We start from the raw sequence: 26,263 nt of genomic DNA on the forward strand, positions 1-26,263 counted from the left end.
TAAGGTTGTTGGGCATTGCATCTTCCACTTTTTTTGTGGTCTGCTGTACTTTTCTATCATACTGGTATGCCATGTAAACAAATGTATAAGGGTTCTGAGAAGGAAACAAGATTTTAGGAGGTTTTAGGCATGCGGTGAACAATAGTTTGGGCCTCTCTAGCCTTATCTGTGACATCACAGACCCTAACATCATATTTAGTATAATACTTTGCAGTCATTATACATAACAATATATGGTTTAATTTAACTATTTAAAAAGTAAATATAATTACTAAACATTCAAGAATTTCAAAAGGAAAATAAAGCTTTAATATCACAGCAATTATTTTTTGCTTCTTTTTGACCAACGGTATACACTACATTCCAACAGTACAGACTGCTATGGGTTTATTGTCACCACTGTTTTCAGTTTTTTTTTTTTTGGAAATATGTTTTGGTATGTTCAGAAATCTCCATAACCATCCCCAATACCCTAACTATTCATTATTAAAGGGACAGTTTATCAAAAATGGTAATTTTATTAATTGATGGATAACAGCTTCCAGTGCCTCTTACCGACTAAAAATAAGAGGCATCTTCAGCCATGATTTCCAGTTTTTACTTCTCTTGCTACTTAGTTGGAGTCTTTAGAGTTCATTCATTTTAATAAAATTAAATGGAAGACACTCCATTGCAGATATGAAATATGTAAAAAAAAAAAAAAACTACAGGGAGGGTGAAATCTTCCTTTTATGGCTGTGACAGTGAGTGTACAAGATTTGCTATCAAAACCCATGAGATATATAGGAAGCAACTGAATTTGCCAACAGCTATAAACTCACCGGTCACTTTATTAGGTACACCTGTTCGATTGCCTGGTAACACAAATTGCTAACCAGCCAATCACATGGCAGAAACTCAATGCATTTAGACATCTAGATGTGGTAAAGCCGACTTGCTGAAGTTTAAACTGAGCATCAGAATGGGGAAGAAAGGGGATTTAAGTGACTTTGAACGTGGCATGGTTGTTGGTGCCAGACGGGCTGGTCTGAGTATTTCAAAAACTGCTGATCTATTGGGATTTTCACGCAAAACCATCTCTAGGGTCAGAAAATGAGAAAATATCCAGTGAGTGGCAGCTGTGTGGACAAAAATGCCTTGTTGATGTCGGAGGTCGGAGGAGAATGAACAGACTGGTTTAAGACAATCGAAAGGCAACAGTAACTCAAATAACCACTCGTTACAACCAAGGTATGCAGAATACTATTTCTAAATCCACAACATATCAAACATTAAAGAAAATGGGCTACTGTAGCAGAAGACCACACCAGGTGCTACTCCTGTCAGCTAAGAACAGGAATCTAAGGCTACAATTCACACAGGCTCACCAAAAATGGACAATAGAAGATTGGAAAAACGTTGCCTGGTCTGAGGAGCCTTGATTTCAGCTACAACATTTGGATGGTAGAGTCAGAATTTGGCGTAAACATGAAACCATGGATCCATTCTGCCTTGTATCAACAGTTCAGGTTGGTGGTGTAATGGTGTAGGGGCTATTTTCTTGGCACACTTTGGGCCCCTTAGTACCAATTGAGCATTGTTTAAACACCACGGCCTACCTGAGTATTGTTGCTAATCATGTCCATCCCTTTATGACTACAGTGTATCCATTTTCTGATGGCTACACTGTCAGCTAAGAACAGGAATCTAAGGCTACAATTCACACAGGCTCATCAAAAATGGACAATAGAAGATTGGGAAAACGTTGCCTGGTCTGAGGAGCCTTGATTTCAGCTACGACATTTGGATGGTAGGGTCAGAATTTGGCGTAAACATGAAACCATGGATCCATTCTGCCTTGTATCAACAGTTCAGGTTGGTGGTGTAATGGTGTGGGGGCTATTTTCTTAGCACACTTTGGGCCCCTTAGTACCAATTGAGCATTGTTTAAACACCACGGCCTACCTGAGTATTGTTGCTAATCATGTCCATCCCTTTATGACTACGGTGTATCCATTTTCTGATGGCCATTCACCATGTCACAAAGCTCAAATCATCTTAAACTCGTTTCTTAAACATGACAATGAGTTCACTGTACTCCAATAGCCTCCACAGTCACCACATCTCAATCCTATAGAGCACCTTTGGGATGTGGTGGAACAGGAGATTCACATCATGGATGTGCAGTCGACAAGTCTGCAGCAACTGCGTGATGCTATCATGTCAATATAGACCAAAATATCTGAGGAATGTTTCCAACACCTTGTTGAATCTATGCCATGAAGAATTAGGGCCGTTCTGAAGTCAAAAGGGGGTCCAACCTGGTACTAGCAAGGTGTACCTAATAAAGTGGCCGGTGAGTGTATAATATAATCTTTGCAAGGACTTTTGCCAGCCAGAAGAGACCTTTATTTACTTAAATGTAAAGCATGTCTAGTATATTTAGTTTTGGGAATAGTTAAAACCCTTATCACTTTTGTTTTCATATGTCATCTGTGGTCCCTTGGGGAGAATTATTCCTACTTCCTGTCCAACAGACACAACAGAATATGAGATAAAATCTCACCAAAATAAGGGAAATACCACATTAGATAGTTGTCACAGGAACAAGTGTCCTCATTGGAAAATGTCCCTCTATTCTTGTCTTTCACCCCACAATTTTGAATTTTCCCTCACTTTCAGTCAGATGGTATTAAATTCCTGACAACACCTCACCTTTATATCCAAAAACAGAAAAAAAAGTTTTGGTTTTTGATACACTTTAAGATATTTTTTTCCCCACCAGGTATCATTATTATGGCATCGCTGTTAAGGAGACCTCTCAATATTATGATGTTATGTACTCTAAGAAAGGAGCTGCATGGGTCAACGAGACGGGGAAAAAAGAAGTCACAAAGCAGACAGTGGCGTATTCACCGCGATCCAAGCTTGGAACATTATTGCCAGAGTTCCCAAATGTCAAAGATCTAAATCTGCCATCTAACATCCCAGAAGAAAAGGTAGCTATAGAGCCAAATTTGTTCCCCAGGGTCTCTCTTCTCTGTTCTTCCAAAAGCCATACTAGACATTGTCCAACTTCCAGTCATTTAGGTAAAAAATGTACTTTATCTAAGACAATGTAGCTGATAGGACCACAAACTTTATTTGAAGCCCGCTTGCTAAAAGAAATGACACTGGCGGAATATCAGAAGTCAGATAACAATGACCAGGCTCATTGCTTGACATGGATCAGAGCAGTCTTTTTCAATGAGGGTGCCATGGCACCGTGGAGTGTCTTTTAGGTTCTTCAGTGGTGTTTAAGCAAAATTCCCAAATATTGCCCCAAACTGCCCACAAATTATTTACAAGCCAGCAAGTGGATTAATCCTGCCTTTTTGTTACACAAAGCCACAGGTTTTTATTGTGCAGCACTACAACCAGCCACTGGTGTCCTAACAACCAATGATGTCATCGGTTGATAAGGAGCACGTCCGGATCACCTTGTTTGCCCCTCCCTTGACTCACCCCATTAGCACTGGGGTCACATTAGATCAATGAGGGAGAGAAACTGAAGGTGTATTTACTTTGGAAGAATAAATCGCCTTTATTGTTGGGTGTCCTACATGTGTGGATGATGCTGCATTTTGTAACTATAAGTTTAGGTATTTACGTTTTAAAATGGGGTGCCTCAAGATTATGCATTATTTTAAAGGGTGACACATTAAAAAAGGATTGAGAAACACGGGATTAGTGTACGTGTATATGCATATAATCCTTATGTTTGCGTATAATAAGGAATATATGGTAACATTCATACAGTACCTATCCTATCAAAAATGTTAGATTAAGATTAAGACAAACCATTCAATACTGATAGGGGTGTTTAGTTTGTTCATATTTATTTATGTAAATACTTTATCCCATAAGAAAAAAAAAAACTGTTGCCGTACTGGAGTTCGACTAAAGTGATATTAACGTTTTAGTTCCTTACCTGCTCTGTGCTGTGGTTTTGCAAAGAGCAGGCCTGATCCTCCTTTTCTCTGGTCCTCCACCAGCACTCTTAGCTCCTCCCCCTTTGATTACTCCCCTTCCCTCATCAAGCTTGCTGGGGGGTACTCGTGTGGGCTCTCTCCTGAGCCACACTGTGTGTACACTGTGTGTACAGCTCAGCCCTGCTCTTGTTCGCTTGTCATTGCATTTAATTGACAAGTCCAGTAAGCAGGGAGAGAGAGAGAGAGCAGCGCTGCTTCCCTTGTGCATGTTGCTGGATCGAGATCAAGCTCAGGTAAGTAAAAAATTATATTGTAAAAAAAAAAAAAGAAAAAAAATAAGTTTCTAAAAAATATCATCAATAAAACAATGAAAATAAAAAACTACTGACACTGTCCACTGCCCTACCGACACCATCCACTGCTTAACCACTTAAGCCCCGGAGGATTTGGCTGCTAAAAGACCAGGGGGTTTTTTGCAATTTTTTACTGCATGACTTTAACGGACAATTGCGCGGTCGTGCGGCGCTGTACCTAAACGAATTTGACATCCTTTTTTTCCCACAAACAGAGCTTTCTTTTGGTGGTATTTGATCACCTGTGCGATTTTTTGATCATGCGCTATAAACAAAAAAAGAGCGTCAATTTTGGAAAAATAACAATATTTTTCACATTTTTTTATATGAAATTCCCCAAAAAAAATGTAAAAATCTAAATTTTTTAACATTTTCGGCCATTTTGTTTTATGCTACATATGTTTGGTAAAAAAAATCGCAAAAAGCGTATTTTGATTGGTTTGCGCAAAAGTTATCGCGTTTACTAACAAAGGGAAAGATTTTTGTCATTTTTGGTGTTTTTTTTTTTAACGCGTAATGGCGGCGATCTGCGATTTTTTTTCGGTACTGCAACATTGCGGCGGACAGATCGGACCCTTGACTGACATTTTTGACACTTTTGGGGGTACCAGTGACATTACTGCAGTAATCAGTGCTATACATATGCACTGTTACTGCAAAAATGACACTGGCAGGGAAGGGATTAACTTTATTGGACAGGGAGGGGTTAAGTGTGTCCTAGGGGCATGCTTCTAACTGTGCAGGGACATTGCTATTGGTGTAAAAACAAAGATCAACGGTTCTACATAGTAGAACCGTCTGATCTTCATTTTTACACAGGGAGAATGACGGGCGGCTTGTTTACATAAGCCGCTCAGCCTTTCTCCCTTCACAGGAGCGATCGTAGTGTGACCGGCGGACATCGAGTCCGCCGGTCACACGCACTGACTTGTCTGTGAACGAGCCGCGGCGGGCGCGCGCCTCGGCGGGCGCGCGCCCGCCCGCAATTGGCTCGCAAGTCAGTGACAGGCGAGTGACGTATCCATACGTCACTCTGCCTGGCCGGGGCTGACCGCCGCAGTATATAGTCGTGCGGCGGTCGGCAACCGGTTAACTGAAACTATTCTCTGCCCTACTGACAAAGTCCACTGCTTTTCTGACACTGTCCACTGCTCTACTGGCTGACATCGTCCACTGCTCTACTAACTGACACCAACCTCTACCCCGCTGACACCAACCTCTGCCCTACTGACGCTATCCACTGCTCTTCTGACTGACACCAACCTTTTACCAACTGACTTGTCCACTGCTCCACTGACTGACAACATCCACTGTCCTACCGACACCACCCACTGCTCCACTGAAACCATCCACTGCTCTTCTGATATTATCCACTGCCCTACTGACACCATCCATGTTTTAATACATTTTAAAATGTTTTATTTACATGTATTTATAAGAGTTTGTGTGTGTATGGTCCAGTGTGATTGTTCCAGAGAAGCCGATCATTAGATCAGCTTTATTTGAATAGACAGTTGTAGACAGGTACTGAAATTCAGCCAATTTCTGCTGAACCAGACAAATTTTGGTACATGCATACTGGGCTTAAGATGGACTTCCATTTGTTGAGATAAGACATCACCCACATATTTCAATGAGTCAGAGGACTCACTGACTTGTGTTGTGGAAAGGAACTTTAAAGCACAACCACTGTGTAACAAAGCAAAGTAGGAAGCCATATGTGAGTATGTAATTAGCATATATGGCTGCCCCCATGTACATATAGAATTGCAAATTATACACAGAAACAAAGGGAAAATATTTAATAACAATATTGATATTAAGCTATCTCATTTACAGGTTTATAAAAAAAAATCACTGATGCAGGCTATACATTACCATTAAATGAGACAAGAGGAGACACATACCTAATTTCTTTTATATAACTCTTTTTTAAGGAAACCTTCTTTTTTCTTCTATAGATTTCAACATTTATAATGATGTATAGAACCCACTGCCAAAGGATTCTGGACACTGTGATACGAGCCAACTTTGATGAGGTATGGTAATTTACATTTCTTCAGTTGTATGCAAAGCAAGCTAGCTCCCCACTGTTAAAGCCTAGCTGGCCATACATATTTTCAATCTTGGCAGGTTAAGCAGGAACCAGCCAAAATTGGAACCATTAATGGGCAGGCTGAATGTATCCAGTTGATCAATCAACTTGGGTACAGCCAGCCTGCTGGATTCTCTTGCAATTATTTTAGCAGCCTTTAGCGACAATCACTGTCTTCTCCCAGTAGGGATGGCTTCCCCCACCCCTCCACTAGGAGAAGACAATGGCCCAACAGGAGGGATTCCCACATCAGCACTGACTCCATAGATGGAGAAAATTTCTTTCCTACAACCACTCGATTGCCCCATCAACACAGACAGTGTTAGACTGGGATGGGGACAGGGGGGGCAGGGAAGCCATTTCCTCCAGGAGAACACAGTAATTATTGCTAGCGGCTATAGCAGCTGCTAGCAATAATCACATGTACAAACTATGGTGTCCCGATCCCAGAGAATTCTCCACAATGTGAATTAACTAACTTCGTAAGGGTGTCAACATCATTATGACCTTGTGGGACATAAGAAGCCAGAGGGAATCTCACCAGTTATGCTTACAATTGTGATTTTTTTCTTTTTTTAAGGTTCAAAGTTTTCTCCTGCACTTTTGGCAAGGCATGCCTCCACACATGCTGCCAGTCCTGGGCTCGTCTACAGTGGTGAATATAGTGGGAGTGTGTGATTCTATACTGTATAAAGCCATCTCTGGTGTTTTGATGCCAACAGTATTACAAGCATTGCCTGACAGGTGGGTGCACTCACACATTCTACACCTTTTTGTTCCATTCCACAATAATGTTCTTGTATATATGGGCAGTAAAATGGCTCAGTGGTTAGCACTTCTGCTTTGCGGCATTGGGGTCAACATTTCGAATCCCAACCAGAACACTACCTGTATGGAGCTTATATGTTCTCCAGGTGCTTGCGTGGGTTACCTCCTACACTCCAAAAACATGCTGGTAGGTCAATTGGGACCTTAGATTGTAAACATCTTGAGGACAGGGATGTGTACAATAGATTTAAAGCCCTGCATAAATTGTTAGCGCTTTAAAAATACCTGTAATAATGTATTGCATTATATGTACAGTATATACACAGTACCGTACAAATGTTTTAGGAAGGTGTGAAAAAAATTATTTAAATTAAGAATGCTTCCAGAAAACAAAGTGTTAATAGTTTATTTTTTATCAATTCACAAAATGGAAAGTGAATAAACAGAAGAGAAATCCAAATCAAATCAATATTTGGCAGGTAGGTTGTTGCACAAATCTTGCAAAACTAACCACAGACACTTCTGTGGATGTAGGCTGCCTCAGATCCTTCTATCTCCTCATGTAATCCCAGACAGACTCGATGATGTTGAGATCAGGACACTGTGGGGGCCAAACCATCACCTTCAGGACTCCTTGTTCTTCTTTATGCTGAAGATAATTCTTAATGACATTGGCTGTGTCTTTGGGGACGTTGTCCTGCTACACAATACATTTGGGGCCACTCACACGCCTTCCTGATAGTATGGCATGATGCATAAGTATCTGCCTGTATTTCTCAGCATTGAGGACACCATTGATTCTGACCAAATCTCCAAATCCATTTGCAGAAATGCAGCCCCAAACTTGCAAGGAACCTCCACAATGCTTCACTGCTGCCTGCAGACATTTATTATTGTACTGCTCTCCAGCCTTTTGGTGAACGAACTGCCTCTTGCTACAGCCAAATATTTTGAATTTTTACTTATCAGTCCAGGGCACTTGGGTCGCACTGGTTTCCACCCGTACTGCGCTGGACATCTTCTAAAGTTGAAGGGAAGAAAGCATGATGTGTCTTTCATCTGCTGTGTTAAGTGTCCTTGGCCAACCATTATGTCTACGGACCTCAGCATTACCCGTTTCTATGTGCTTCTTCAAAAGAGCTTGAACAGCACATCTTAGGTTGTCTGCTTTGAAATCTTTGCCTGGGAGGGACCATGCCGATGCAGTATATCTTGTGCCTTGATGCTGTGCTCAGTCTTGCCATGGTGTATGACTTTTGACATGAAACGGTCTTCCACAACCTCACTTTAGTTGCAGAGTTTGGCTGTTCCTAACCCAGTTTTAAGCCTTATACCCAGCTGTTTCTGTTTCATGTATTAACTGTGTTTCAACCTACATATGAAATTAATAACCATTAGCACCTGCTTGGTATAATTGGTTAATCATATACCTGACTCTAGTCCTGCAAAATCCCTGACTTTGTACAAGTGTACAAAGTGTGCAAGTGTAAGAACTGATTTGAAGCCAAAGCCTAGACACACCAAATATTGATTTGATTTAGATTTTTTTTTCTGTTCGTTTACTTTGCAATTTGCAAATTGATAAAAATAAACAATAAATATTTTAATTATTTGTTTTTATATTTTTATATTTTTGAAAGCATTCTTACTTTGCAGCATTGATTCACACTTGGCAAAAACTTTTGCATATAAATACAGTGAGTGAGAAAAGTATTTGATCTCTTGCTGATTTTGTACGTTTGCCCACTGACAAAGAACATATCAGTCTATAAATTTAATGGTAGGTTTATTTTACAGGGACAAAATAACAACAAAAATATCTAGAAAAATGCAATTCAAAAAGTTATAAATTGATTTGCATTTTAATGAGTGAAATAAGTATTTGGCTCCTTCGCAAATTATGACTTAGTACTTGATTGCAAACCCCTTTATTTTCTATGGGATTAAGATCTGAAGACTGGCTTGGTCACTCCAGAACCATAATGTTCTTCTTCTTGAGCCACTCCTTTGTTGCCTTGGCCGTGTGTTTTGGGTCATTGTCATGCTGGAATTTCCATCCACGACCCATTTTCAATGTCCTGGCCGAGGGAGGGAGGTTCTCACCCAAGATTTGACGGTACATGGCCCCATCCATCATCCCTTTTGATGTAGTGAAGTTGTCCGGTCCCCTTAGAAAAACACCCCCAAAGCATAATGTTTCCACCTCCACGTTTGACGGTGTTTTTGGGGTCATAGGCAGCATTCCTCCTCCTCCAAACAGAGCGAGTTGAGTTAATGCCAAAGAGCTTGATTTTGGTCTCATCTGCTCACAACACTTTCACCCAATTCTCCTCTGATGTCCAGTTCTCCTCTGATGTTCATTAGCAAACTTCAGACGGGTCTGTACATGTGCTTTCTTGAGCAGAGGGACCTTGCGGGCGCTGCAGGTATTCAGTCCTTTACAGAGTAGTGTGTTACCACATGTTTTCTTTGTGACTATGGTCCCAGCTGCCTTGAGATCATTGACAAGATTCTCCCGTATAGTTCTGAACTGATTCCTCACTGTTCTCATGATCATTAAAACTCCATGAGATGAGATCTTGCATGGAGCCCCAGACCAAGGGAGATTGACAGTTATATTTTATTTCTTTTTGCAAATAATCGCACCAACTGTTGTCACCCTCTAACCAAGCTGCTTGGCAATGGTCTTGTTGCCCATTCCAGCCTTGTGTAGGTCTACAATCTTGTCCTTGACATTCTTGGACAGCTTTTTGGTCTTGGCCATGGTGGAGAGATGGAATCAGATTGATTGCTTTTGTGGACAGGTGTCTTTTACACAGGTAAAAAGATGAGATTAGGAACACTCCCTTTAAGGGAGTACCCCAATCTCAGCTTGTTAACTGTATAGAAGACATCTGGGAACCAGAAATCTTGCTGATTGATAGGGGATCAAATCCTTATTACAGTCATTAACTTTTTTAAATGCTTTTTTTCTGGATATTTGTGTTGTTATTCTGTCTCTCACTGTTAAAATAAACCTACCAATAAAATTATAGACTGATCTTTTTTTTGTCAGTGGGCAAACGTACAAAATCAGTGGTGGGTCAAATACATTTTTTCCCTTAATATATATCTATCTGTCTATCTGTCTATCTATCTATAGATCTATCTATCTATCTATCTATATACATATATACAGTATATATAATAGAGTAATAGTTATGATTCTTCATCATTCAGCCCAATTGAACCTTCAGCTTAAATCATCTAAATGCATTTCAGGGAATCCCAACAAAAGGTGTACCCTGCTGGCATGCTGCAAAGAAGGACTCTTGCTTTATATATGGAATCATTGGTCTCTGCAGAGGACTAACAAAGCCCCCGTTGAGTCAGAACTAGAGCCCTACAACCAGAAGGGTCATTCTCTCTACTGAATATAGACCTCTAGCTCTGATCCAGCAGGGGCATGTTGTACCTGTACAGAAATCTCTGCTTACGCAAGGTTCCTTTTCTGCAACTGCTATCAGGGGAGGGTCTTTTCTACTCAGGTTGTGGCTGCTTTCTAAATAAAACCAACTGTAATGCTGGGTGAACACAGGAAGTTTTTTTTTTTTTATTCAATCCAGCGGGCTGAACGAAAAACAAAAAAAACACAGATCACCGTACTAACACATCCAATGTTAGTGCAGCAATCTCCCTGCTGAGCTATGGTGTTCTCACAGGGGGAGGGTCCTCCAACCAGAACACACTAATCAGCGCTCGGAGCGCTGATCGGATGTTAGTTTTCCAGCATGCTCATCATGCCCGTGTGTACCCTGCTTGCACATGTTTTGTTACACCTGGAATGTACTTAGCTGATTTCAACTGCAAGCTTAGTTTGGATTAGTAAAACATGCTTCCTCACCTATAGGTCAGCAATGACGTTTTGGCCATTGAGCAATCAATGATTCATTAAACATTAAATGTTCAGTTCCAAGGAGTTGTAAGTTGTCTTCTCTAAACCAATAAGCTGTCAACTTCTAGCCTGATGAGTTCATCAGGGTCTTTGTAAGATGATGTAAAGCTTCCCATAAAAAAAGTCAATAAAAGCTCCACATGGCTCTGCTTAGTAATATAATATATGTAGAGGGTTTATCACAAGCCTGCATACATGCAGTAGTTCATTCTCTAGGTGCAAAGGATTCTGAACTTATTTTGGAAAGTGTGGCCTCTAGCCTTAGGTGGCCATATATACAACATATAGGCCTTCAGCAAGGGAAGCCAAATGAGGCAACAGGTGGGAAAATATAGAAAGGCTATTCAATGTTAATTTTCAGGATGTTTGTGTAAATATAGCACTTTACACAAGCTACTAGGGAATATGTTAGTAAGCCCTCCCAACCTTGGACACAATTTCTAATAAGTTATATTTAGAGATATAAACACTCAGCCATTAGAAATTACAGAAACATTTTTGGTTGGACCAGACATGTTCATTTACTTGGATCTGTGGCCTGTGTTTTCTGGTGCAGTTAGCTTCACAGGGGTAGATGCAATGGCGCTTGTAATTTGTGCAATGATACACCATGAAGCATCATTACTGATCAAATATACTGCCTGTATGCTTTCCTTCTTTTAGTTTGACGCAAGTTATAAGAAAGTTTGCAAAACAGCTGGATGAATGGTTAAAAGTGGCTCTGCATGACCTTCCGGAAAATTTACGAAATATCAAATTTGAGCGTAGGTATTGATCCAGTTTGTGATTTCCTGTTATGAGTGTGTGAAAATATATTTCAAGGCTTGCTTACATGGGTGTGAAGTGATTTTAAACCCAAAACACCATTCTTTTGGACAGTTTAGTAGTTAATGTTGTTATAACCTGATTCACGTTGTGTGTACCTCTCAAAAAGTCATCGTATTCGGCTGTAGCCTTCAGAAATCTGCCAATCTTGGGGCTTGGCATAGATCTAACATCACACTATTCCCCTTCTACCTAATCACAGAGGCTCTCTATGCATTTCTCTGATGGCTCTCTCTCTCTCTGTATTTCATGTCTCTCTCTCCTTGTTATCTTTCTTTCTTTCTGATGTCTCTCTCTTTCTCTCTGATGTCTCTCTCTCTGATGTCTCTTTCTCTGGTGTCTCTCTCTCCGATGTCTCTCTCTGCGATGTCTCTCTCTGCGATGTCGCGCTCTCCGATGTCGCTCTCTTCAATGTCCCTCTCTTCAATGTCCCTCTCTTCAATGTCTATCTATCTCTTGCTCTATCTCTCTTTCTGATTTCTCTCTCTCTCTGATGTCTCTCTTTCTTTGAGGTTTCTCTTTCTCACATGTCTCTCTTTCTTGGATGTTTCTCTCTTCTATGTCTTTCTTTCCCTGGTGTTTCTCTCTCTGATGTCTCTTTCTCTCTCTGATGTCTCTTTCTCTGGTGTCTCTCTCTCTCCGATGTCGCTCTCTTCAATGTCTGTCTATCTCTCGGTCTCTCTCTTTCTGATTTCTCTCTCTGATGTCTCTCTTTCTTTGATGTCTCTCTCTGATGTCTCTCTTTCTCTGATGTCTCTCTCTTCTATGTCTTTCTTTCCCTGGTGTTTCTCTCTCTTAAGTCTCCCTTTGACATCTCTTTCTCTCTGATGTCTCTCTCTCTCTCTGATATCTCGCTCTCTGTTGTCTCTCTCTCTCTCTAGTGTTCTGTTTATATTTAAATTTCCAGGTTTGCAACCTCTTTAACCACTTCTAGACCAGAAGGTTTGTCCCCTTAATGACCAGGCCATTTTTTGCGATACGGCACTGCGTTACTTTAACTGACAATTGAGCGATGCTGTACCTAAATAAAATTGAAGTCATTTTTTTTCCCCACAAATGGAGCTTTCTTTTGGTGGTATTTGATCACCTCTGCGATTTTTAGTTTTTGCGCTATAAATAAAAAAAGAGCGACAATTCTGAAAAAAAAAAAAAAAACAACAATATTTTTTAACTTTCTGCTATATATTATTCCCAATACAAAAAAAGGAAGGGGTTAACACCAGGGGCGATCAAGGGGTTAAATGTGTACCTAGGGGGTGCTTTCTAATTGTGTGAGGATTGTTTTTACTGAATGATGAACACAGAGACCTGTGTTCCTAAATAAGAGGAACAGGATCCCTGTGTTCATTACTGACAGAACAGCGGTCTGCTGTGTTTACATCGGCAGACCACTGTTCTGTCTCCACGGGGAGCAATCACGAATGTCTGGCGGCTGCCTGACCTGCTTATTGGCTCCCCCTGTGGCAAATGGGCGTTTGTGAGCCCTTACTAGTGGTCCCGCAAAGTGACGTACAGTTATGTCATTTTGCAGGACAGAGCCGAATTGCTGCAGTATATATACTGCTGGCGGTCGGCAAGTGGTTAAATTGAAGGTCAGGCAAAACTTAACTAATGCTAAACCTGCTCTCTGCCACATTCCAAACCGAATCTATCTAACCCTGTTGAGCAAAAAGAGCTATACTTACATATTCTGCACCTGATCCGGTCCAGTCTCATGTATCAGCTGTCAGCTTTAGTGTGTAGGCGTGTGCAGGAGAGGCAGCCCACAATAGAAGCCCCATAGTGAGTCTATGGGTGACATCTCTTCCCAGGCATTTCACAGCCATTGTCGGTCCTCGTCTGCACACAGCTTCCACTGCTGGAAACTGGATCGGATCGGCTGCAGAATAGGTAAGTACAGCGATTTTTGCTTTGCAAGGTTAGATAGATTAGGTTTAGAATGTGGCAGAGAGCAGATTTAGATTTGGTTTTCAGTATACAGCTGTGTAAAGGGCCATGTTTGCCCACACGGGATGCACAAGTGTTCTGTGCATCCGCCTGCAGGCAGACCCATTCATGTTGATTGGGATACAACAGCTGCACGGCCTCTGCTCATTTTTGACATCCATGTGGGTGCGGGAACAGTAAAAGCAGATTTTTTTTTTACTGCAGTGTGCATGAGCCCTTAGGTGTCCAAAGAGGGAAGCTTATTTACCAAAACAAATTGAAATCCTTTTCTTAAAGCCCGATTGAAATTAACATAGGTATAGGAAAGAAATTTAAAAAAATTAATTAATGTTTTAAAAAAGGCAGACTTCATGAACCACTTGTTTTTTCTGCCCTAACTCTTCAATGTTCCAGTTTTAGATGCATTAAAATAGAAGGTATGCAACATTTAGAGTTGGTTTTCTTTAGAAAACAATCAAAGCCTGGGCAGAAATTATTTGTACTGCCAGTATGCTGCAGATAAGGTATAATGCTCCAATGCCTCGTACACATGATCAGATAATCGTACGAAAAAAGTTGCTTTCGAATTGATCGCACGATAATCAAATCATTAGTACACAGCTTTCCACAGCCAATCATGACATATAGTCCAATAAAATCCGAAGGGACAAACACGAAAACGTTTGTTGTACAATAGCCTAGCGAATGACAATCACTTAATCAGTACAGTATGCGTTTGCTAAAAATCGATAGACAAAGAACACGCATGATCAGAAAGACGAAAATACCCCGGAAAAAGCCTGGCTGCCATTTATTTTTGCCATAGTTTTGCAAGATCCGATACGTAGCTAGGTAACCAGAAACCCTTCCCGAATTGTACAAAAAAAAATCATACGTTTAGTACGCATTGTTGAATTCGATACTAGTATCATGCAGCAAAATGCGAATGATAAGTCAGGCCCTGTCCAGGTCTCCTAGAGTAACTGCCTGTCTCCTGGAATCTCCTCCATGCTCTTGAGACTGTGCTGAAGGACAGAGCAAACCTTCTGGCAATGGCACATATTGATGTGAAATCCTGGAGGAGTTGGACTGCCTGCGCTACCTCTATAGGGTCCAGGTATCGCCTCATGCTACCAGTAGTGACACTGACAGTAGCCAAACGCAAAACTAGTTAAAAACAGTCAGAAAAGATGAGTGGGGAAAAAATGTCAGTGACCTTCACCTGTAAAACCATTCCTGTCTCATTGTTGCCCATCCAGTGCACCTGCTGTTAATTTCATCAACACCAAAGCAGCTGAAACTGATTAACAACCCCCTCTGCTACTTAACTGACCAGATCAATATCTCAGGAGTTTAGTTGACCTGATGCTATACTCCAATTAAAAAGTGTTCCTTTAATTTTTTTAGCAGTGTATATGCAGACCATGCTGCACTAATGATATATGATAAATATTAATAAGTGTCCAAAGCCAACACCTATGTGAAATAATTCAACAAACACCAACAATTGTGACATTAATTCAAACACAGGTCCATATCCTCTTTTGAGAAAGTTGTGCACTCCAATGAATACCAAATCACGTGAAGGATATTAGAAACACCACCATGTGCATGTGACCACCACCACACGAAAAGCTGCTTATCAGATCAATATGATTCCCAATCTCAGGGATCAAACGCACATGATGAATGATATAATGGATGATAAGGTCTCCTACAACCATCATGAGGGGAGAAGAATAGAGGGCGCACGTAGTGTGAATACTGCTAAAAGTATATTTGATGTATAAAACAAAGAAAGGTAATCACAAATTAAAATGAGCATTCAAACAAGGAAAAAGCTTTGCCGGCATCGGTGGGCGTCACAAATTCTACCCGCGCTCAACTTATTTTTACATTACTGTGCATCATCAAGGGATACAGGAGCGTTCATGCTCTGCTCTGTCCACGCTCCTGTATCCCCCGACGACACAAACTGGCGCGAAACGCATTGGGCGGGGCAAGAATTTGTGACGTTACCACGCCCGCCAATGCTGGCTGTCCACGGGGCTATCATTGTTTGAATGCTAGTTTTCATTTGAACTATGTGAGTACCTTTCTTCGTTTTATACTATACATATACTTTTAGCACTCTATGTGTGCCCTCTGTTCTTCTCCCATCATAGCGGTGACATGAGATCTTAGAACTCAACATTTGATATCAAGAGACACTGTCTGTTGAGATCCGGGGGACTGAATTCAATCAGCTTGCAGACACCAGGTGGTGTCCGTTGTCCATCCTGCATGTTTGATCCCGGTAACTGGGGATCATATTGGTCCGGTAAGGGTTTTTTCATGTTTTAGTGGTCAGGTGTGCATGGTGGAACGCCTAATATACTTCACATGGTTTGGTATTCATTGGAGTGCACCACTTTTTTAAGAGAGGATTTGGACTAATGTTTCACCTGTGTTTGAACACCTATATGTCACAATTGTTGGTGACACACTGACCATTGTTTTTTGATTTATTTCACATAGGTGTGGACTTTGGACACTTTATATTATTTATCATACATCATTAGCACACTATACACATATATGTTTTTTAACCATTTTAAGGTATTCGGATGGTATATGGGTGCAGCCTTTTTGTAATATTATTATATTTTAGCGCAAAATAATTTAGTTTTTTCAATGCAAATAAATGCCTGACTGATTTATGTGAAGCATTAAATCATTTTAATGACAGGTCCAATTTAAACTTACTCAATTTGCAAGGGCTTATTGCCTTTGGTTTTCATCTTGTACATCTAGACCCCTGTGGATGCCAGCATCCTTATCTTATGATCTGATCTGATCCTGTGAAACAGCAAGCCTTGCATTTTATGGTTCTGAGCACCATCCTACACTAAAGCCCCGTACACACGCACAGATCGTCGTCATACAAACGTCGGCGGACGAAAGATCTGCCGATTGTACGCGTGTTAGTATGGTGCCTCCGACAGATGTCTGCACACAATCCGTGGACAAGAGTCTTTCTTGCAAACATGAAAATTTTTGTCTGCAGACACCAGAACGGACGATTGTTCGCCTGTCAGTACAGAAATCAGCCGACAGACCGCAGATTTGCAAGACTGGGCATGCTCAGAAAATAAAAAACACAGGGAAAGTTAACCATTACATGACATCACTTCTGCAGTCAGCTGAAGTCTGCGGACAAAATTCTTGTGCTGTTCTTGTGCTGTCTTTGCACTTTTCAACAGACACCGACATCCCGGGGAGAAAAAGACGAACATTTGTATGACGACGATCTGTGTGTGTGTACGGGGCTTTAGAGTCATGTGATAAGAGGCTGCAGACTCTCTTGAAGCACTGCAGAAAGCCTACTGAATCTAGCTTTAAATGATGATATAAAACTAGTGCACCATGCATACTTCTAACTTTAGCAAAAATTTGTCTGCTGAAGCTGTTCTCTAATTAAACTATTTTTGAATAGCTTTTCTCTATGTTGAAAGGTGTAGTGTACTTAATTATGTATTTTTCTAGTCTGCGATAATCCATGTTTTTCTATGCTAAAAAGGCTTTTATTTTATGCACAAGTACAAAAGCAGCAGATTATTATTAAAATGCAGCAAGGGACGTTATCAAATGACTCTGGCCCAGCAGGCTAGCTACTCTCTATCATACTCCAACCGCTAGCGCACCGCAGAGAGCCAAGACCATCACCTGAAAACTAATCCTTTCTCATTTCAAAGCATTCACGCACTCTCCATTGAGAAAAGCTGTTCACCATCATCCTGTAATTAAGAAAAAGGATTAGCCAGGGATCAAGAGCGTGAGCTTGGACGGTGTCACTTCTGGGTTAATGTGCATTATACATGTGTATTATTATGTATGATTTAATGGTGCAGAATGTTAATGGCAGAAAGACAAAAGAAAAATAATTAAAGCCAATGCAAAATTATTTTCTTCGAGCGTTTTAAAAATGACTATTATTATTTCATATTATTAATGGGATATAGAAAAGAAAAATACTGCTTCTTAGACAAGGAGATGTTGAAGTCATTAACCATTTTTATTTTGTTTGCTTGAATTTGGAAGGAAGCTAATATATGGTAAAGTGACAGAAAACCTTAAAACTCTACTACTGTTACTACTACTCAACTACATACAGTATATACCCACTTCTTTCACTCCATTATGCCGAATGATGGCACAGATTGTTTAGCTCAAAGAGGATGTACCTCTTGCATCATGGGGACAGAGTTGTCTACCCTGGCGTGCACAGCTGGTATATTCTAAGGAACAGTGGCAAACTACAGGTCTTACTTTTTGTAGACAGAAGACTCGTGCTCAGCAATTACTCTCAAGTTGTTACTCCATGTAGATAGTTCAGTACTGGTTCTAATACAGATTTTTGAAGTCAGTGTTTTCCCCAGGTTTTTTCTTGTGTTGAACACTGATAAAGGGGAAGCAGCATTGCCCCGAAACGTGCTGGATGTTTTTATATGACTTTTTACCAACAATTAATAGTATCTTGCACTCTTTCAACTGGTTTTAGTCAGGCACACCTTTCCGTTTTCCTATGGTTTGAAGTACTGTTGAGTGACTATCTGTATGTCCACTACAAGACCCTTGTGGAGTTATGGCAGCTGGAAAACCAATCCAGTAATGAACATGGGATTGCATTTTTCGCAAACCTATTTATGCAATGTGGCATTATAAAAATGTAATGGTCTGAGGTCCTCTGTAACATTATTCCATTTTGTGAGCTACAGTTTTGGTTGTGCAGTACTGCTAAAAATAATATATTGTGTATGATTTGCAAGACCAGGTGAAGGAAAAACTTGAGACCTCATCTTACGTCCTGTAGCACCTCCATCTCATAAGCTTAGATAATACACGAAGGTGAACTGATAAATTGTTGTAATGCAGCATTAAGCATTAAAAAACATATAATAGTTTTATCACAAAAAGCCTACAATGTCCTACAATGTTGTTGTAATTCATTTTTTAAAATTTATCATCCTCATAGTGTCCAAAAGGTTCTCACAAATCCTTAGACGACAGACATCTTTAAACCACCTATGCCAGGTGAGTATACTGCAGAAATATAATTCTGTCTGTCTCTCTCAGTTTGAATTTGATGGTGTGCCAACGCGGCCGGGGCTACATAATGAACTGCAGCAGTGCGGCCAACAGACTAAGATCTGGAATAGGCATGGACCTTCCCACAGGGCTTGAGGGACTTAGAACGCTGAGCAATGGGCGGAGAAGAGCCGGCTTTCCCACCTGTACAAGTGGCTGGGGATTCCCCCCTCCCATCCTGCTGCTGTAAGGTGGCTGCCTAAGCCGCCGTATGGTAGCGCCAGCCCTGTGTGCCAATGCACTAGGTCAACACACTTGTAAATGTGCATGGTAAAGCATTAATGCCCATTAACTTTTAGGCTGGGATAACATTATGAATGGCATTCCAATGCTCTAAAGCAGGATTTCCAAACAAAGGGCCAATTAACTTAGCTTCAAATTTTAGGGGGGCTGGCACATGGCCAGTGGGAGTAGAAAATGTCCTGGCAATGGTGCCCCATAGTTGGTGTCAGTGGAAGGATTACTGCTCCATTGTTGGTGCCAGTGGGGGAATAGTGCCTCATTGTTGGTGTCAGTGGGGGGAATAATGCCCCTTCATTAGTGTCAGTGGAAGGAATAGTTCACCAACATGGGTATCAGTGGGAGGAATAGTCCCCCCCATCGTTAGTGTCAGTGGGAGGAATCGGGCCCTATATTTGGTGTCAGTGGGAGGAATAGTGCCCTATCATTGGTGTCAGTAGAAGAAAGAGTGCCCATTATTGTTGCCAGTGGGAAGAGTAGTGAGCCATTATTGATGTCACTGGGAGGAATAGTGCCCCATAATTGGTGTCAGTGAGAGGAATAGTACCCCATCGTTTGTGCAAATGGGAGGTATAGTGCACCATCATTGATGAATTAACACACCTGACAAGTATGAACCCTGTCTTAGTGATTAATCATTGGTGATTATAGTTCTGCTCCTAGGATAAAAAGTAAACGTCTGATTGGTTACTATCGACATCCCAGGCAATTTTTGTATAAGTGGCTGATAATTCCTATATCTGGAGTCCCATCATATTTATATTTAGCATTTTAATGTAAATGCATCAACCTGTGTTGTTGTTTGAACAATATTTGCACTGCATGAGCCTTGTATAATGAACCCTGTCTGTTCTCACTGCTGGTTTGCATGTTCATTGCAGGCATCGCGGACAGTCATACACAGCGCAGATATTACATTTCAGATGCTGGAAGACTGGAGGAATGTTGACCTTAATAGCATTACCAAACAAAGTCTGTATACTATAGAAGATTCCAGAGACGAGCACAGGAAGCTCATTGTACAGTGTAAGATTTGAGGATGTTGGCATGTGTACCACTTGGTTATCACTGCTCAGGTGGAGTTGCAAATGGTATCTGGCTAGAAAAACTGTTACTTTTAAAAGCCTAATTATGATAGTGAATGCCATTTTTATAAATGTAACTATTTTTATAAATGCAATTTATGGCTTTAGTAAGAACCCATTGCTCTCAACAGGCTAGATGAATTTGCAAGGCATTTGTGACTTAAGACTCAACGTATCCTAAGCACACCTTTCTCCATGCAGTTTTCACACTAACTGATTCTACTTCTATGTGAAGTTCCACATACATGTCCACAGAATACAGAACTGACCTTTTTTTGGCCTGTTGGCAAGTATAGGTACTGGTGATGACAATAGGATAGTCCATGGAGATGTAGACATTTTCTTTTATAGTCCCACTGCTCAGACTGTCTGGGGACATTAAAATTTCAGATCACAAAACCTGCCGCTCCTGCTTTTGTTTTTTAAAGGTGATGGCTCGGTATATTGAGTTACTAAAATGAAAAAGCATGCAGATCAAGTGACCCAACACTTTTTGTCTGGAACCTGCATCTTCAAAAACAAGTCAGCAATAGCAGATTCCTATATCTCCATTTAAACAATTTCTTCTAAAAAATTGTCTATCCCAGTGATGAGATCCCTATATCCGAGTTACCATTCTCTGTTGTGATTGTTATCCCTATCAAATTCTGAAGATTGCAGTGGGGCTCTTATTAGAAGTCAGGTGGTTTAACAAGAAATTTTGGTTGCATATCTTAGCGTCCATTCTAATATTAAACAGCGGAAAGCTCAGCAATTTAAAACAATACCTTTTATTGGCTGGCAGTGATACATTTTAAAACAGCTTAGTTATAATAAAGCCTGATGAATAGAGACTAACATGTCTCAAAAGCTTGAATATTTAAAAATCTTCATCAGCCAATTGAGGACATCATTTACATTTTGAACGTACTGCTTTCTTCAATGCCGAACACAGTACAGCTCCTGTTTTATAAATATAGAATGCACTTGATGACTAATTTTATATTTTCAACCTGGCTACCTCTAGAAATAATTTATCAAATATCCAATGAAGTGTATCAGTGTTGCCCATAGCATTCAATCAGCTGGCATTTTTACATCTGGATTTTAAATGGTGGCTTCAGGCAACACTGACAACAATCCTTCACTATTTTTTTTTGGAAAGCTGCCCTTAGGTAACAATAATATCTGTGATTTGGTGGGTATCTTATCAGATTTTCACAATCTTTTGTTTCTACAGTGTACCAGGAATTTGATCATTTATTAGAAGAACAATCTCCAATAGAAGCTTACATTGATTGGCTGGATTCCATGGTAGACCGATGTGTTGTGAGAGTAAGTTTCCATATTTTGTTAGGAAAGAAATTCTGCTTCTCCTTCCACTTCTTCGTCTTGTTTTCCTCCTCCTTCTTATTATCATGATCATGCAATTTTTTTGTGCATTAGACCTTGTGTACACGTCTTATTTTAAGATTAAACTATCAGCTTAGGCAGGGGGGGACTGGGAACCTTTGGCCAGGACAGCAAACACAGAAAAGTCATTTCATGGTATGGACAGATTTTTGTGAACTAAATAAATGTACCATGCAAAGCATGCAATTGTGCTGAATCAATTGGAATGGATTATTGTGACACAGCTTTTCAGCTTCCAGCATTGGTTTCCATTGTGGTTACGGTCACATATGATATCAGAGCATTAAAGTAAGTTTACTCAGGAAGACTTCCCTCTGGCAGATACTGTAATTTCAGGTCAGAATGAGGTATTATTTAATTCTCAGCAGCTGTCAGTGACTGCAGACCCTGCTTTAATCGGTTTCTGAATAGTGTAGTATCTCCACTTATGGCTACCTTCCCAGCATGTTATATTAGTACTGTCCCAAGGGGCTAAAGTATTTCTCTCTGCACACACACATTAAAATAAATTTCTATATTACACTCTGACAAAATCTAACTTAGTGTTGTTAGAGTCTCTGTAATGCAGCAGACAATTTGTAGCTTCTCCAAGCTACTTCTTCAGCTCCAATGAGTGTCAGGAAGATACCTCGGCATTTATATCCATGCAGGTAGCACAGACACTTTAACCTAATCACTATGGAATGGATAGATGTTGATTGTCCAAGAACAAGATGGGAGATATGAAATTTGTAGTACCGTCATATTCTATTTACATAAGCCCATCCTTAGAGTAAGAAAGTCTGCTTTGGTGTTAATTCTCACCTTTCACCATGTCAATTGTTGTCATAGATGACCTTTTTCTCTTTTATGCCTTTTGCAGGCTTGTTTGTCCCCAAAATGTGGACATATTTTCTCATTAAAAGAATATTCCTTTCTCTTAGGATGTAGGAAGGCTACAGAGTCTTGACTTGTAGAATTTGCCCTCCAATGCTGTGCCATTTACTTGTTGAGAGGTTGCTTTGTCTCCTCAATGTACAGGTCTTGCATTCCTCACTACACTGTACTGCATATACCAAGTTAAATTGGACTAAAAGGGAATTTCCGCTTTATGCCCCCCATCCTCTTCTTCTGGAACTTTTTTTTGGGGGCGGGGGGGATTGGGTACCTGCTGGTAACCTTCTTGGAGATATCATAGATCCCAAAAGGCTGTGGGGTAATTTACAAAACACAGCTCGATTCACACATACACAGTAGAAAACCAGCTGTAAAGCCACAAAGAGTGCCAAACAGCCGGCTTTCCACAGTTAACATTCTGGTGCCAGGGACCTGAAGACATACGAAGAACCAGCCAGGGTGAGGACAGCGCTGGATATTTGGACTAATGAGTGTCTGTTTATTAAAAGTCACCAGCTACGGTATTTGTAGCTGCTGACTTTCATTTTTTTTTTTTTTCATATAAGGCGAAGAACCTCTTTAATTTGCTTGTGTTTGCATGTTGGGCCTTCTCAATGTTTAAGCTTCTGTCTAAGTGTTTTGCTGGGCTTGAAAGATACAGGGATACAATGTTTGTTAAAGAATCTTCTGAAATGTTCTGACACTTCAGATACATAAGGGGTGAATATCACTTGATGTGTTCTGCTTCACCCCCTAGTTAGTTTATGCTTGACTTTGTGGATGTTTGAATGAAAGTCCAAGTTGGGTATTCACAAACATTCAAAGCACTACTGAGCGATTCTGTGTTTAATGTTATCAGCCTGATGTTGCAGAGTTCTAATAAACCCCAGTTTGTGTACACCAGCGGGTTGTGGGAGTTAAAAAGAAGATACTGGTCTGTGTGTGAAGTTTTCCTGTAGACCTTATTGTCACCCTCCTTGACATGTAACACACGGTTGAAAAGGGGCAATTTGGTAATATGTGCCTTATTCCATGTAAACCTTGTATGCTTGTTCTCTGATTTATTATGTTTAAGTGTATTTATGATGTTCTAATCTTGACCCATGTATCATCCACATACCCTAACAAATCACTCTGTGTTCTGCCCCTGAAAGTGTTGAAGGTTCTCTTCTCCACCTCTTCCATGTAAAGGTTAGCTACAATAGGAAATACAAGTTTTCCCACAATTCACACCTTTGACCATGTAAATTGAGGAATTAGAATGTTTGAAGACTTCTTGACACTTCCTGACACCAAGTATGGGGTTATGTAACTAGAACAAGTTTGTTTTATAGCATTTACACATCCCTTCCTGTTCTTGGACAAATAACAGCCACACATTTCATGGTGATTGTATTGGGGTGCCTGTGCTATATGTGTAGATATAAATGCTGGGGTACCTTTCTGACGCCCATTGAAGAAGTGGCTTGGAGAAGCTATAAGAGGTCTTCAACATTTCAGAACAAATCCAATTGAATGTAATTATCACTAGCTATTCAATGATCTGGGTATATGGGATTCTTCACAGATATGCTAATTTATGGCTCTTACCTTTGTAGGTAGCATCCAAAAAAACAGGCTCACTGAAGAGAGTGGCACAACAGTTCCTTTTAATTTGGTCTTGCTTCGGTACAAGAGTAATTCGGGATATGACATTGCACAGTGCTCCAAGTTTCGGTATGATCCTATCTACTGTAGTATGCTTCATGTATTTTCTTAACTTCTTTACAGTTCTTCTATACTAATAGTGATAGGTATTTTGCATATTAATAAAACATAGTTTAACTATATTGTCCTAATTGCTATAGGGAGAAAATGGTAGGATTGATTTTTAAAGTTAGACAAACCAGAAAGAAAGTGTTTGTTGTTCTTGTAATAAACTATCAAACTTCTGATTGTTAGCTAATAGCAACAGATACAGCACTATTAATTGTATTTTATAAATGATTTTAAGACTGAGAATTACGGTTTGTGAGAAGGATGCCTGACCTTCAAGGACTTGCATGCCAACTAGGACCCATTGCGATCATCATCTTAATCTGGTCTTCAGACACATGCAGAGTATGTGCCACAAAATCTTCATCCCCCTGTTTTTTTGAAAGAGAATAACTGGCTAGAAATATGATAGAAACATTTTTTTCTGTCATCTATTGATATTGCTTGCTTAAATCTGCCCAACCAGCAGCACATACCCATCTTCTATTAGCTACCCCACTGCCTTGGGAGTGAACAGAAATACTCTGTAGTGGATATGGGTAAGCATATGACTCAATTCCCTTCTGCCCATGTGACAGATTGGCCGCGCTCAAGCACCTAGCAGTGTTAAATAGGGATGAGGACTAAGTCCTCCTCCAGCTGGTTGATCTGGAAGGTCCAGTGGCCTCAAATATTCCACCTTTTTCTGTTGAAAACGTTGATGGTGCTGTCCAAGCTTCTACAGGGCAGTATAAGTGTGTGTTGAGTTTTTCATTTATTTTACATAACGAAGAATGCAATGGTAAAATTAAAGGAGTCAGTGCAGAGGAACAATTGAGCTTGTTTTCTGACTGGGATCCCCAGAAATACAATTCCACACACAATAACAGTACTGAGTGGCCATACATTAGTGTGATAATTGTCTGATTTGAAGAAGCCATTAATTATTTTTTCCTTGTCCTATAACAGGGTCATTCCACCTCATACACCTAATGTTTGATGACTATGTCCTCTATTTATTGGAGTCTTTACACTGCCAAGAGAGAGCAAATGAACTTATGAGGGCCATGAAGGGAGAATCACACAGCGGTAAGCATGGTTCTAATTTTTCTAAGGACATAGATACATGTACATGATCGCTTTTATAAAGCAGTGCTGACCATACATGAACACTTCTATCTTTCGGGTAATAATGACAATCTTTTTTTTTTAAACAACCACGGGCAGGTCCTACAGACTCCACCCTGTTAAGAGTCTCATCTGCTTCCTTTCAGCAACCTCTCCAATAAAAATAAATTACATTATCTATTGATTTAAAGTGGATCCAATCTCACAAAATTAATATTTGCTATCTATAAGGGAACGTTTGGAAATAGAAATAGTGTCTAGTCAATACCCTAAAAAATCTACCTTTTGTCTTAAATTAATCCTAAAAAAACAAAAAAAAAGATGTGAACTTCCTTTGCTTAGGTACTTAAGCCTTGAGCTTCAAAGTTGTCTATCTTTGGTGTGAGATCACCCAAGGCTCTGTGTCTCTGACAAAAATATTAAGTGGAATTTTAAGTTTTAAAGTGAAATTTGATTATATTACTACTGTGCTGCTCACTGTTCTCGTTGCTGGAGAGGAAGCTGTACCTGAGAGCCTCCCCTACTGCTTTTTTTTTCATGTGACAACACTGAAGAAATGACACTTTGCTACAATGTAAAGTAGTGAGTGTACAGCTTGCATAACAGTGTAAATTTGCCATCCCCTCAAAATAACTCAACACACAGCTATTAATGTCTAAACCGCTGGGAACAAAAGTGAGTACACCCCTAAGTAAAAATGTCAAAAATGGGCTCAAAGTGTCAATATTTTGTCTGGATACCATTATTTTCCAGTACTGCCCTAACCCTCTTGGGCATGGAGTTCACCAGAGCTTCACAGGTTGCCACTGGAGTCCTCTTCCACTCCTCCA

General features: G+C 40.2%; 1 protein-coding gene across 4 annotated transcripts in view; it reads left to right on the plus strand.

The window, feature by feature from the left end:
• Nucleotides 1–26,263, plus strand: part of RFX4 (regulatory factor X4) — a 131,379-nt gene that overhangs the window by 74,508 nt on the left and 30,608 nt on the right. For all 4 annotated transcript variants that reach the window (XM_082256640.1, XM_082256639.1, XM_082256638.1 and 1 more), the window contains 9 exons: nt 2,765–2,978; nt 6,265–6,342; nt 6,979–7,142; nt 11,764–11,864; nt 18,866–18,924; nt 20,100–20,244; nt 21,523–21,617; nt 24,170–24,287; nt 25,275–25,394. In XM_082256640.1, coding sequence (XP_082112766.1) covers nt 2,765–2,978; nt 6,265–6,342; nt 6,979–7,142; nt 11,764–11,864; nt 18,866–18,924; nt 20,100–20,244; nt 21,523–21,617; nt 24,170–24,287; nt 25,275–25,394 — 1,094 coding nt within the window. The remainder of the gene's footprint in view (nt 1–2,764; nt 2,979–6,264; nt 6,343–6,978; nt 7,143–11,763; nt 11,865–18,865; nt 18,925–20,099; nt 20,245–21,522; nt 21,618–24,169; nt 24,288–25,274; nt 25,395–26,263) is intronic.

The sequence above is a fragment of the Pelophylax lessonae genome (genome assembly GCF_965119305.1).
Source record: "Pelophylax lessonae genome assembly, chromosome: 4".
NCBI lineage: Eukaryota > Metazoa > Chordata > Amphibia > Anura > Ranidae > Pelophylax > Pelophylax lessonae.